This window comes from Eptatretus burgeri, chromosome 3 (genome assembly GCF_056783735.1).
Source record: "Eptatretus burgeri isolate ZD-2024b chromosome 3, Ebu_testis_v1, whole genome shotgun sequence".
In the NCBI taxonomy this organism is placed as follows: domain Eukaryota; kingdom Metazoa; phylum Chordata; class Myxini; order Myxiniformes; family Myxinidae; genus Eptatretus; species Eptatretus burgeri.
Window position 1 is genome coordinate 117065566 of NC_140963.1, and position 14303 is coordinate 117079868.

At 48.1% G+C, this 14303-nt stretch overlaps 2 protein-coding genes across 6 annotated transcripts in view; one reads left to right on the forward strand and one right to left on the reverse strand.

The window, feature by feature from the left end:
• The window catches only part of CDK7 (cyclin dependent kinase 7), an 86753-nt gene extending 76765 nt beyond the window's left edge, over positions 1-9988 (reverse strand). The window contains exon 1 of one of the 3 annotated variants that reach the window (XM_085875222.1): positions 9842-9988. In XM_085875222.1, coding sequence (XP_085731348.1) covers positions 9842-9904 — 63 coding nt within the window. In that variant the 5' untranslated portion in view covers positions 9905-9988. Of the gene's footprint in view, positions 1-9821 lie in introns of all 3 variants that reach the window. The other 2 variants (XM_085875221.1, XM_085875223.1) reach the window with 2 other exon arrangements.
• Positions 9989-10268: 280 nt separating this feature from the next.
• The window catches only part of PRRC1 (proline rich coiled-coil 1), a 42807-nt gene continuing 38772 nt past the window's right edge, over positions 10269-14303 (forward strand). Inside the window, exons 1-2 of one of the 3 annotated variants that reach the window (XM_085875232.1) lie at positions 10269-10423; positions 10573-10677. In XM_085875232.1, coding sequence (XP_085731358.1) covers positions 10584-10677 — 94 coding nt within the window. In that variant the 5' untranslated portion in view covers positions 10269-10423; positions 10573-10583. Of the gene's footprint in view, positions 10494-10572; positions 10678-14303 lie in introns of those variants that run through there. The other 2 variants (XM_085875233.1, XM_085875234.1) reach the window with 2 other exon arrangements.

Below are 14303 nucleotides of genomic sequence, written 5' to 3' on the forward strand. Positions count from 1 at the left end.
GTTAATCGACGGCAATTGGTAATCACTTGCAAAGCCAGGCGTTCCCTTGGAGTCCTAAAGCCACTTGCCGAGTACCCTGCAGTTGATGGCGGTCCAGTTCGTGTCATGACTGGGATGTAGTCGAAAGTTGCTCCAAGATAGATGTACGAAAACAGCACACACGGACGTGGTACATATGGGTAGATTTTGATCTGTTGGGACTCTCCGTGGGTGTGTGGGCATGCCATGCCTGTTACAGGCACTATGGTGGCAAAGTTTCATCCCCGTGTCTTATGGAGGTTTTTCCAGATTTCCCTTTCTCCTCGCGATTGTTTGCAAAGCATTTGGTTATCGCATGTGCTTTACAAAGGTCAGATGTTTCTCTTTGTGAGTTTCAAACCAAAATATATTTGATAACACCCGATTTTCGAGCCGTTTGCCGTATTGACGCGTTTTCTAAATGACTGAGCCAAATTTTGTGTGTGTGTGCTTCATAAAGCATAACATTTCTCTCCGATAACTCCCCTTCTCTCTCTGTCTGTCTGTCTGTCTGTCTCTTGGCGGCGATTATGTCCGGATGGCGTTTGTTTCTGGGCGTTGTTTATCTCTGGACAGTGTTTGTCTCTGGATGTGCCTGTGCAATGTTTATGTCCTGATTGCTTGGCTCCGGACACGTCCTGCGGGGTTTTTCTCCGGACACGTCCGGCGGGGTTTGTCTCCGGATGGTATTTTCTAGTACGAGTGGTATAAAATGGATTTCAGACGTTATTTTGTTTCCATCTTCACTGTTATTCTATGCAGAATCATTTTGACGAGACGGTATGAATCATAATTGATGCTCCACCACATGTGTGCCTTCCCTTCCCTTCACCTCACACTGTCTTCCCTTCCCCTACCCCTCCCTCCCAACGCCCCTCACTGTCCTTCCCTCCTCCTCCTTTTAGTATCCCTGTCGAGGGATACTTTTAAGCGACGAGGTGGTATTTGCTCGTATTTAATCAGGTAGGTAAGCCACTTAATATTATGTGGCATTTCAAAAATTTAAACGTAAAATCTGCAACGATTACATTTAAGAAAATGTTTTCAGTGTTGTAATGTACTCAATAAACATGGACGAAGGCTCTGAAGTGGGAACAATAGGTTTAATCCAAACACAAGCACAACACAACACAGCACAGCATCAGAACATGGGCAGGTCACATGACTCTCCTTAACCACGCCTCGGTGCACCCATGTATGCATGTATTGTCAAAAAGTACTGATACATCTCATCTCCTCACCCCCCCCTCTTTTTTTCTATTTTCCTTTTCTTCACAAACCAAGACGCTCAGGAGGTTTACAGACACGAGCTGATTTTCTAAGGGCGAGTGGAGGGCTGTCCTTGCTTGCGGCTGCTGTGGGTTTCTCAATAAGGGGTACAGGGTCGAGAAGGAGTTCAGGTACATTTATGGGTGAAAAGCTTTCGTGAGGAAGTGCGTCAGGTTCAAACGCAGGTGGTGTTAATACAGGAATGGGTGACAAAGGTACTTGAGCCGGTTCAATGTTTGGCTCCCCATGACGCAACCTGAGTTGGTCAACATGTTTACGCATGCATCTATCATCACACAACTTCACAAGAAACATCGTTTCACCAAAGTTATCGGTAACGATGCCAGATAAGCACTTGGTTCCACATCCGGAGTTCAACACGTATACAGGATCATTGATCTGGAAGTTGCGGTACACAGACGTTTGGTCGTGATAACGTTTCTGTTGATAGTTATTCTGGACCTTGACCGTTACGTCCAGGTGCACGAATGATAACCGTGTTGTTAATTCAAGACCCATCAGAATCCAGGCAGGTGAGCGACCGGTGGTTTGATGTGGTCTGGTGCGGTAGTTGAACAACACACGAGCCAGACAAGATTGAATGGCGCCTTCCTTGACGATCTGAACAGCACGTTTGGCTTGACCATGACTGGCAGGTTTGTAGGGTGCAGATGTGTCGTGCTTAAAGCCATTCATTTTACAAAAGTTCTGAAACTGTGAACTCGTAAATGATGATCCATTATATGATACAATGGAGTTTGGAATACCATGTTGTGTGACTATGGTACGTAGAGCTTCAATTGTTACAGCAGGGGATGAGGATGGCACCACGAGAGCTTCAATCCATTAGGAGTGGGCATCAACGACGATAAGAAAAAGCTTCCCGTGAAATGGACTAACCTGGTCGATGTGTAGTCTGGACCATGATCACTTGGCCAATGGAGACTGTGGCGGTGTCTTGGCATGGGCTTGACAGGAGAGTTGATGTTCCAGGTATTCAACTTTACGTGCCATAAAGGTACATTTCTCACACCTTAGGCGTAACCCAGATTGTGACAGCCGATTGAGGACTTTGTTTAGGTTCTCGAGGTATTCATGTTGTGACTTGCCAGTCACTAGTACGTCGTCCTGAAACACGACCGTCTTTGGAACAGTTTTCAATAATGTCTCCATCTTGCTTTGGAAGATTGGTGCAGCAGAGCTTGTGCCAAATGGCCATCTGATGCACAATGCACATGTCGAGTCCTCGATGAGTGTTGATGCATGTATAGGGCTTGGAAACATCGTCCAGTTCCATTTGAGCATAAGCATTGGTCAAGTCAAGCTTTGTGAATGTCTGGCCACCCATGAGAGTGGTGAACAGATCCTCTGCTTTGGGCACAGGGTATCCATCCAGCTTTGAATAGCGGTTAATCGTCGTTTTGTAGTCCCCACAAATGCGCACTGTTCCATCTGTTTCGAGTGTTGGAACAATAGGTGCCACCCAGTCGGAGTACTCGACTGGTGAGATGATGCCCTCCCTCTGCAAGCGGTCCAGCTCACATTCAATCATTGATCGCATCATATAGGGCACAAGTCTAGCCTTATGGAACAATGGCTGAGCATCTGCAGAAACATGAATCCTCACTTTAGGCCCTGCAAAGGTGCCAACACCATCGCTGAACAGGCCAGGGTACTTGTTCAACAAGGCATTGTATGCAGAATCAGAGTCGGAGACTCTGTTTACGTCACTCCAGTTAAGTCTGATTATTTGTGCCCAATCTCGACCGAAGAGGGTTGGTCCTTCTCTACGCACTATCAGTGGTGGTAGGACATGAGTGCTGTTTCCATATCCTACAGTCACGCTAGCTGAGCCAACTGCAGGAACCACCTCCTTGGTGCATGTTCTCAAGTCAGCAGATATTGGTCGGAGTGCACGAAGTTTTCTCGGAGGGTAGATGGAGGTGAACTTGCTCTCGCTCATAATTGATCTGGAAGCGCCGGTATCGACTTCCATCCTGACCGGGATCTTATCGGTTGTTACATCAACTATAACTGGAGCATCGGAGCTCTTTGTTCCAACAGAGAAAACCTCATGAAGTTCCTCACTTGACTCTCGGCTGCAGGCTGTGCTCTGTGACCTACGCTCGACTTGGATCGAGAACAACGACACTTCAAGTGTCCCTGCTGACCACAGTTGTTACAAGTATAATTCCTGTACCGACATTGGAAAGCTTGGTGATAACCACCACAATGCCAACAAGTTACCCCAACCTTCCAGGTAGATTCAGAAATGTCAGGAGGTGGAGTGAATTTGACGGCTTGCTGAAACACTTTTGCTGGTAGCCAAAGGTTACCTCGTTAACCGATGGGGCCTGCTGGATAACTTTTGGACTTGTTAGAGATCACACGCAGGCTCTCGGTAGTTTGCATACACGCAGTGGCTCTTTCCATGACTTTAATCAAACTGGAGTCGGATTCAAGGAGTTTCCACGGAATTGAATCGTCATCGATGCCTCTTGTAAAGAAATCACCTAACATCTCTTGGAGTTTATCTGTAAACTCGCAATGTTCGGCGAGTCGACGTAAATCAGCCACGAACTCGGATGCTGATCGACCATCTTGATGATGGAGGGTATAAAATTTATATCTCGAGACGATCTTACCCGGTTTAGGGCGATCGATGTTTTTTTTTTTTTCACGAGACTGACATTGGAATCTCTCTACATTGGAATCCCAATCTCTACATTGGAATTTTTTTTCGAACTTATGACCAAAATTTTTTTTTAAATGTTCCCCTCTCTCTGAGAAGTTATATTTTTAGATCCTCGTGGAGGATCTCTAAGTCTTACTCACGTTGTTCTTGTGGACTTTTTTTGTTTCACAGCCTCCAGTTTTCATCGAAACTTCCTGAAACTTGGCATATACATGTAAAAATACCCTGCGCAGACAGTAACCATCTCCGATTTTGGAAATTCCTCTGAGAAAAAAAAATTATGACGTCACAATATCTCCGCTAATGGAAATCGCCTAAAAAAAATTATCTCCAAAACTAGGCAAGCTTTTTGAATTCTGTTTGCGGGAATCGAACAGGGCACTCGCAGAGATGAATTACCGCACATACGATACATCACTATGACGTCATCACTATGACGTCATACGATACATCACCGACTTCCGGTTCCGGTTTTGAGCAGCGAGAGGTCTCCTTTGGGGCTCCCTGCTGACTTCTCAAAGCTAAGTTTCCGGTTGTTATTTGTCCCGTTTTAACTGTTTAATTTTCTCACCTACATGTTACTGTGTGTTGCTAGTTCGGTTTTGTTTAAAAAATCGTGCTATTTTGTGAGTATTTTTGTCGACGTTCTTACCTGTGCTTGAGGCCTAGGCGTAGGCTTGAGGCCTACCGGTTCCACTCGATGTTCGATCGTTTTTTTTTTTTTGTTGTTTGTTTTTTCTCCCCATTACCTTCATTTTCTATCCTCCCCATTACCTTCAATTTTGATCCTCCCCACTTTCCAAACATCCTCCATTCTCCCAACTAATCTCTTTCTTATCTCAAAAAAAAAAAAAAATAAATAAAAAAAAAAAAAAAAAAACCTACAACAACAACACGCTCACCTTCTCCCGATTCTGCTTCTTCTTCTTCCTCTTAACTTCCTCCTCGTCTTCTTCCTCGATTTTTTTTTTAACACTTCCATGACCTAATCTGTTGAACTCTCTCATACATTATTTTTAACAACAAAAACGATCTTATAATGCTTCATCTTCCTCTCTCACACATGTGGTACTCTTTACTGTTTCACAATGCACTACTCTTCTGCTATTTTAACAGACTGCTCTCATTTCGAGCTCTCCTTCATTCCTTGCCTAAAAAATCCAACTATTACAGCGCTTCTTCTCTCCATGCTCTGAATTCGCCTTCATTGCACCCTTCAAGAATTGTGTTAAATCGCATCTCTGACTTAAAACTTTTAAAAACCACAGTTTGCCATGGATGCTCGCTTTCCATCAACCATTCTTTTTTTCCAAATTCAGTGCCAACTCACCCCCCTCACCCCTCACCCCTCACTCTCACTCTCAAAGCAACCATCCCACTCTTCTTCCTCCAAGCCTCCCTCTCACCTCTCTCAAAAATCCCCCCTCACCTTTCTCCCACCTTTCATCCCCCTCACTCTTCCTTCTCAAAGTTGCCCCCCTCTCATCCACCAACCTGCCTCCCTCCACTGCCCTCTCACCTCCATCTCTTCACTCCACCTCCTCAAATCCTCAACTGCCTTCTTCCTTGTCTCTTGTCCCCCCTCTCCCCCAGTACCACAGAGCCTTTTCTCCTCATTCGGCCCCCTCCCCTCGCTGTTCTGCAATCCCCCACACTCCTTCAGCAACCCTCCTTACCTGCCCCCCTCGTCCCTTGTCCTACCCTCCCCTCCCCCTCCACCTCCTGCACCCAAAGCCTCCTCCCCTTCCTCTTCATTAAAAGTGTGGACCTCAAATATCCGGGGCCTTCGCTCAAACCTTTCAGATCTTTCCATACAGGTTGCCACTGACAAACCAGACATTATCTGCCTAACAGAAACTTTCCTCTCCCAAGACGTGTCTGACTCCCAAGTATCTCTCCCTGGCTACTCCCTCTTACGGTATGACAGACCTGAGCCTCGTCCTGGTGGAGGTGTTGCTCTCTTCATCAAAGACTCTATTCCTCACTCTCCATGCACTGCTCTCACTCCCCCACACCCCCAGGAATACCTCTGGCTTCGGCTTCCCCTCCACTCCCACCTCATGTTTATATGTGTACTGTACCGTCCACCGAACAGTGATGACTCCATCTACATCTCACTATCCGAAAACATGGACCATCTTCTATCTTCTCATCCAAACTCTCTCTTCCTCTTATGTGGTGACTTCAATTGTCATCACGCCAGTTGGCTAGGTGTGGGTACCTCTCACCTGCCATGGCACCTCAGCAAAAGCTTTCTGCGACTCATTGGGACTGACTCAATCGGTCAACTTCCCGACCCGGATCTCAACCAATGGTACTCCATCTCTTCTGGATCTGATTTTGACAAATTTCCCTGACAATATCTGCTGCTCTTCCTTCGCTCCAATTGGTTCTTCTGACCACGTCCTTGTTAAAGTGGACATCTCTCTGGCTGTTATCAGAGAACCACCTCACCGCCGTCGAGTCTGGCATTTCACTCAAGCCGACTGGCAGGGTCTCCGAGCAGCCATCAAACTTACAGACTGGTCTCCTATCACTACTTTCTCAAACATCAACTCATCCTGGGAATTCTTTCAAAGAAACTTGCTCTCCCTCATGCACAGATTTATCCCCTCTCGTGTTCAGTTGTCTTACCCTTCCTCCCGCCCTTGGTTTACTGAAGCTTGTGGCGAGGCAGTTGTCCTGAAACAACTTGCCTTTGCCTCATGGAAAGCAAACCCAACTGAGGGCAATCTCAGTTCTTTCCACAAAGCTCGGAACAAGTGTGTATTCTACCCTCAGGAGAGCCAGAAAACAACATCTTTCTCATCTCAAGTCTGAACTCTCATACCTCTCTCCCTCCTCAAAATCCTGGTGGCGTTTAATCAAATCTGTTTCTGGTGTATGTTCCCCCTCCATCCCCTCCCTTACCTCAAATGGCCGCACTGCTGATTCCACACGTGATAAAGCTGAATGTCTAAACTCGGTGTTTGCAGCTAAATCTTGTGTCCTAAACCCATCACTATCTCTACCCACTTTACCCGGTCGCACCCAACTGTCCCTGGACTCTGTATCCTTTTCTCCTGACAAGGTGGAGAGCTTGCTTTCAAACCTCGAGTCAGATTCTGCAACCGGTCCAGACGGCATCAGCCCACGTGTCCTCAAAGCCTGCTCTTCTGCTCTTGCTCACCCTCTCTCTGTTCTATTCACCCTCTCATTTGCCCAGGGTCATCTGCCATCTGCTTGGAAATCTGCTAACATCACTGCCCTGCATAAAAAGGTGCAAAAACAGATCCCTATAACTACAGACCAATCAGCCTTCTCCCAATCATCAGCAAGGTGATGGAATCCATCATCGCCTCAGATATGAAATCCTTCCTCTTCTCCAATGGCTTGATTTCCAATCATCAATTTGGTTTCAGACCAGGTCACTCAACCCTGGATATGCTGCTTCTGCTCTCCCATCAATGGATGGAGGTCCTCAATGCCAGACAGGAAATCCGAGCCGTATCCCTGGACATATCACGTGCTTTTGACACAGTCTGGCACCCTGCACTACTCACCAAACTCTCTTCCCATGGTATTCAAGGCCATCTCCACTCATGGCTCGCAGACTTCCTCTCCTGTCGCAGTCAACGTGTGGCCCTAAATGGAGTTCTTTCATCCCCTCTTCCTGTGCAGGCTGGAGTTCCTCAAGGTAGCGTTCTGGGCCCTGTTCTTTTTCTGGTTTTCATCAATGATCTCTCGGACTCTCTGGAAAATCCTCTATTTCTCTTTGCCGACGACTCCACCCTCTGCCGTACCATCTGTCATCCCTCAGACCGGCAAGCAGCAGCTTCTTCACTCACTGCAGATCTGGATAAAATCACAAACTGGTCCAACACGTGGAACATGTCTTTCAATCCAGACAAATCTCACACTCTCACTATGTCTCTTCGAAAGGACCGTTTACAAAACCCCCCATCCACTTTCTCAACAATCCTCTGGAAGAAGTCTTTTCTTTCAAGCCTCTAGGTCTCACTATCTGCCATGACCTTTCCTGGGAAAGTCACATTTCCAACCTCGCCTCAAAAGCCAGTCGCCGACTGGGAATCCTCCGTCGTGCTAAGTCCTTCCTCGGCCCTCTTGAGCTCCTGACCACTTACAAAGCTTTTGTCCGTAGCCTGATGGAGTACTGCTCTCCCCTCTGGGCTGGTGCTCCTGCCTCCCACCTTTCTCGGCTTCACGCTGTCGAAACCAGGGCATTTAAGATCATCGGCATCTCCCGCAATGAAGCTGAGTCTTTGGGCCTCTCACTCAATCACCGCAGGTTGGTCGGTGGTCTTTCTGTCTTCTACAGACTCCTCTCCAGCCTTGCCCCCCTGCTCTCTCTGCGATTTGTCCCCACCACATTTCCACAGGGCGCTCAAGGTCCGCCAACAACCCCTTCTGGTAAAACTACCAAAATCACGAATCACTGCTCATCTTCACTCTTTCATTCCTCTTTTTTCCCGCCTTTGGAATAAACTTCCTCACTCTATTCTTTCCCATTCTTCCCTCCAGGCTTTCAAAACAGCTGTTCACCACCACCTCTTATCTTCCCCCATCCAAATCCTCGATCTTTTCTACCCCCGATAATCCACCCAAGCCCACTTCCTTCATTTCTCCTACTTTCCTTCCTCAAAGTCCCTGAAATGTCCATCTTCTCTTCGCCATGTTCCTCGTCCCATCCCCATCCCTCTCCCTTCCACAGTTCACCTAATGTGTCTGTTCCCCACTGTTTTGTCCCTTCCACTCCCGCCCCTCTTGTCTCATGCCTCCTTGCTGTGAGTTGTGTGTTAGCTCTCATACGAGCCTCGACCAAGGTATACAAAAAAAAAAAAAAAAATTTTTTTTATGATTTAACTCTTATTTTTTGACTTTTTTGTTTCACAACCCAGAGTTTTCATCGGATCTTCGTGAAACTTGCCATGTATATGCAGAAAGCCCACGCGCAGGCAGTTACCATCTCCGATTTTGGAAATTCTTCCTAGAAAAAAAAAGTTGACGTCATAATATCGCCGCTAATGGAAATCGCCTATACCATTATCTCCGAAAATAGGCAAGCTGTTTGAATTTTGTTTGCGGGAATCAAGCCGGGCATTAGCACAGATAATTAATCGCAAACCTGATACATCACGATGACGTCATCGTTAAGAGGACGAGGATCTTAGCTCATTTGAGCTTGTTCAACTCAATGTTAATTTTTGCGCCCACCCCTATTAAAACAAGGACAAATGTGTCCAAGAGCAGCGTCTTAAAGTTTTGTCGGCTAAAAAAAACAAAAAACAACAACTTCCGATATTTCGTCACGTGCCTTGATTAAGCCAATAGCGAAACCCGTCATAATGTATTTACGATATATAGTGTATTTACGAAATAAATCATGTATTTACGAAATTACAATACGATAAATGGAATAATCTTTAAATAGTAACGTGAACTTTTCGAAACTTTAAAGCAAATGTCCGAATATATTTAAAAGTTCATGATAGACGCTCTCAAAAGGCACCGTCTATGTGAGGATGTGTACAGGTGCTCAGTATTTAAGGAGATCCGGATCTTGTATGTACAAGAGCCGATTCCTCGAGATTAAGGTAGAAGAAGTAGAAGAAGTAGAAGAAGTAGAAGAAGTAGAAGAAGTAGAAGTAGAAGTAGAAGAAGAAGAACAACGCCGAGCTCTAAAAACCACTGGATCCGACTGTGAGATCGAGCGCAGGAGGTGAAGGAAATTTACAGCAACATAAGACAATCAATCAGCACTCGACGATCGGGAACAAAGACCGATCATGTGATAACGAGGAAGCTATCGATGACCGTTGCAGCAATGAACGGCCTTCACCTCATCGTCCGGATGCCCACCTGTCCCTCTCCCAAAAAGTCGATTTTCTCGTATCGTTGACTCCTTCTCCATGTGTCCGCCATGTCCCCCCCAAGATCTCGGAAGTGAAAGGAAGATTCTGGCTGCGAGTTGTTGTTGTTGTTGTTGTTGTTGTTGTTGTTGTTGTTGTTGTTGTTGTTGTTGTGTTTTATTCGTCGTCGCCTGTATATATATATATATATATATATATATATATATATATATATATATATATATATATATATATATATATATATATATCAATCCACCACAGATGACGCGGCAGCATCTTGCTTTAAAAAACCACGAATACGAGAAGAACATCCTGTAAATGACATATGTTTTCACAATAAACGAATAAATTTCGTCTGCTTTCAGAAAATCTGCTGTCAGCTTGAATGTGTGAATAGAAACAAGCTTCAAAGATTACGTAATGACGTCATCGATTACGTAATGACGTCAGACGTCGACGTCTTGTCTACGTAGCTTCCGGTTTGTGGTGAAAAACTTGCCACGTTGATCTGCCGAGGAGGTGCCGGTGTACTCAAACCGGGCTCGAGCACCGGTGCAACACCCACTGTGTGGTAGGCCATGACGCCGTCGCGAATACCTACGGTCGTTTCTGTCGATCTTCGGCATCGTGATAGTCATGAGGTACGGGGTTTAAATCGGAGGCACCGCTGAGAGGGATCTCCCTCTTTAGTTTCATGTTGATTCGTGTGTGTCTCCTCAGAGATCGTCACGATGATGGAAGAAAGTGGTGTTGAGTCGACTCCTCCCGGAACTCCCCCCTCTGACTCTCCTGCGGCATCTTCTCTAGCGGTTTCAGTGAGCCTCGGTATGCTGGATTGGCTTCCATGACAACCTGAACACCGACGACCTCGGCTCTTGTTTAACAAATCCATTGACGTTCTTTGAAGCTGTTTCTGATTGGGTGGATGAGGGAACTGTACTGGATCTGGTACTGTTTGTATAGACTTGAAGGAGGCATTTAATAAGGTAACCACAGAGGAGGTCGTTGGCCAAGGTGAGGACTTGTGGAGTGGCTGGTCAGGTAGCTAATTGGATTTGCAAACTGGCTTGGTGGTAGGAAGCAAAGAGTGAGGATGTAGGTAGTAGGGAACCTCAGGAATCGGTACTCGGACCATTACTATTCATTATTTACATCAACGATTTGGAGAGTTATGCCTGGTGTTGGCTTTAAGTGGTTGGGGTTGTGGGCTTAGGATCCTTGGGTCCTGAGTTCAAGTCCCGCTCGGATATTGAATTAATACCAGGTGGGGTTGACTCAGCCTGTCTTCCTCTGTGGTTGGCGAAATGAGTATCCGCTTGCTGGGGATGATTGGGCCATTCGAGTATCCTGCGTCGGAGTGGCGACCCATCCAGCATCATGCCCCAATATCCCAGGAGACTGCTTTGGCAGCACTGATGCTCTGTACAGAGTATGGTCCCAATGGATGGATAGATGGATGGATCGATTTGGATCGTGGGGTGGAGAGTAGGCTTTCTAAGGTTGTAGGTGACGCGAAGCTTGGAGGTAAGATGGTGATCAGATTCAGGAAAGTATTTACATCGATTGGGCAAAAGATTGGCAGATTGAATTTAACCTGAGCAAGTGTAAGGTGTTGGGGATGGGGAAGAACAATGAAAATAGAGATTACAGGATGCAAGGGGTAATTTTGGAGCGTGTCACACAGGAGAAGGATCTGGGGGTGGGAAGAGATCCCATGGAAAAGGGGTGCGAAAGCAGACAGCTATAGGTAAAGCAAATTGGGTTTTAGGTTATATTCGGAGGGAGATAATTTATAAATCAAAAGACTTGGTGTTAACATTGTACAGGAATTTAGTGATTTCCACATCTGGAATATTGTGTGCAGTTTTGGTCACCACAACTCAGGAAGGACATAGATGCCATAGAGAGGGTTCAGGGCAGGGCTACTAGATTGATTCAGGGCCGAGCTAGACTCAGCCATGAGGAGCGGCTGAAGGAGACGGGGCTTTATACACGAGGAAGGAGGCGGTTGCGAGGAGATAACTAGTGCGGGCCCGTACGTGCAGCTTAGTTCCTTCACTCTCGTAAACGATGACTGGATTGGGGCATTATTTCAATTAGATCAGACCAACCGTATCATAAATGGACATAACTTGGGAAACACCTGGGAAACATACTCAGGTCCCCTCTCTCTTTCCCCCCTCTCTCTTTCCCCCCCTCTCTCTTTCCCCACCTCTCTCTTTCCCCACCTCTCTCTTTCCCCCCCTCTCTCTTTCCCCCCTCTCTCTTTCCCCCTCTCTCTTTCCCCCCCTCTCTCTTTCCCCCTCTCTCTTCCCCCTCTCTCTTTCCCCCTCTCTCTTTCCCCCTCTCTCTTTCCCCTCTCTCTTTCCCCCTCTCTCTTCCCCCTCTCTCTTTCCCCCTCTCTCTTCCCCCTCTCTCTTTCCCCCCTCTCTCTTTCCCCCCTCTCTCTTTCCCCCCTCTCTCTTTCCCCCTCTCTCTTTCCCCCCTCTCTTTCCCCCTCTCTCTTTCCCCCTCTCTCTTCCCCCCCTCTCTCTTCCCCCCTCTCTCTTTCCCCCTCTCTCTTCCCCCTCTCTCTTTCCCCCTCTCTCTTTCCCCCCTCTCTCTTTCCCCCTCTCTCTTCCCCCTCTCTCTTTCCCCCTCTCTTTCCCCCTCTCCCCCTCTCTCTTCCCCCTCTCTCTTCCCCTCTCTCTTTCCCCCTCTCTCTTTCCCCCTCTCTCTTTCCCCCTCTCTCTTTCCCCCTCTCTCTTTCCCCCTCTCTCTTTCCCCCCTCTCTCTTTCCCCCTCTCTCTTTCCCCCTCTCTCTTCCCCCTCTCTCTTTCCCCCTCTCTCTTTCCCCCTCTCTCTTTCCCCCCTCTCTCTTTCCCCCCTCTCTCTTTCCCCCCTCTCTCTTTCCCCCTCTCTCTTTCCCCCTCTCTCTTTCCCCTCTCTTTCCCCCCTCTCTCTTTCCCCCTCTCTCTTTCCCCCTCTCTCTTTCCCCCACTCTCATTCCCCCTCACTCTTTCCCCCTCTCTCTTTCCCCCCTCTCTCTTCCCCCCTCTCTCTTTCCCCCTCTCTTTCCCCCCCCTCTCTCTTTCCCCCCTCTCTCTTTCCCCCCTCTCTCTTTCCCCCCTCTCTCTTTCCCCCCCTCTCTCTTTCCCCCTCTCTCTTTCCCCCTCTCTCTTTCCCCCCTCTCTCTTTCCCCCCTCTCTCTTTCCCCCTCTCTCTTTCCCCCTCTCTCTCTTTCCCCCCCTCTCTCTTTCCCCCCCTCTCTCTTTCCCCCTCTCTCTTTCCCCCCTCTCTCTTTCCCCCTCTCTCTCTCTTTCCCCCCTCTCTCTTTCCCCCCTCTCTCTTTCCCCTCTCTCTCTTTCCCCCTCTCTCTTTCCCCCTCTCTCTTTCCCCCTCTCTCTCTTTCCCCCTCTCTCTCTTTTCCCCCCCTCTCTCTTTCCCCCTCTCTCTCTTTCCCCCTCTCTCTTTCCCCCCTCTCTCTTTCCCCCTCTCTCTTTCCCCTCTCTCTTTCCCCCCTCTCTCTTTCCCCCCTCTCTCTTTCCCCCTCTCTCTTTCCCCTCTCTCTTTCCCCTCTCTCTTTCCCCTCTCTCTTTCCCCTCTCTCTTTCCCCTCTCTCTTTCCCCTCTCTCTTTCCCCTCTCTCTTTCCCCTCTCTCTTTCCCCTCTCTCTTTCCCTCTCTCTTTCCCCCTCTCTTTCCCCCCTCTCTTTTCCCCCTCTCTCTTTCCCCTCTCTCTTTCCCCCCTCCCCTCTCTTTTCCCCCTCTCTCTTTCCCCCTCTCTTTCCCCCCTCTCTCTTTCCCCCCTCTCTCTTTCCCCCTCTCTCTTTCCCCCCTCTCTCTTTCCCCCTCTCTTTCCCCCTCTCTCTTTCCCCCCTCTCTTTCCCTCTCTCTCTTTCCCCTCTCTCTCTTTCCCCCCTCTCTCTTTCCCCCCTCTCTCTTTCCCCCCTCTCTCTTTCCCCTCTCTTTCCCCCCTCTCTCTTTCCCCCCCTCTCTCTTTCCCCCTCTCTCTTTCCCCCCTCTCTCTTTCCCCCTCTCTCTCTTTCCCCCTCTCTCTTTCCCCCTCTCTCTTCCCCCTCTCTCTTTCCCTCTCTCTCTTTCCCCCTCTCTCTTTCCCCCTCTCTCTTTCCCCCTCTCTCTTTCCCCCTCTCTTTCCCCCTCTCTCTTTCCCCCTCTCTCTTTCCCCCTCTCTCTTTCCCCCCTCTCTCTTTCCCCCCTCTCTCTTTCCCCCCTCTCTCTTCCCCCCTCTCTCTTTCCCCCCCTCTCTCTTTCCCCCCTCTCTCTTCCCCCTCTCTCTTCCCCCCTCTCTCTTTTCCCCTCTCTCTTTCCCCCCTCTCTCTTTCCCCCTCTCTCTTTCCCCCCTCTCTCTTTCCCCCCTCTCTCTTTCCCCCCTCTCTCTTTCCCCCCTCTCTCTTTCCCCCCTCTCTCTTTCCCCCCTCTCTCTTTCCCCCCTCTCTCTTTCCCCCCTCTC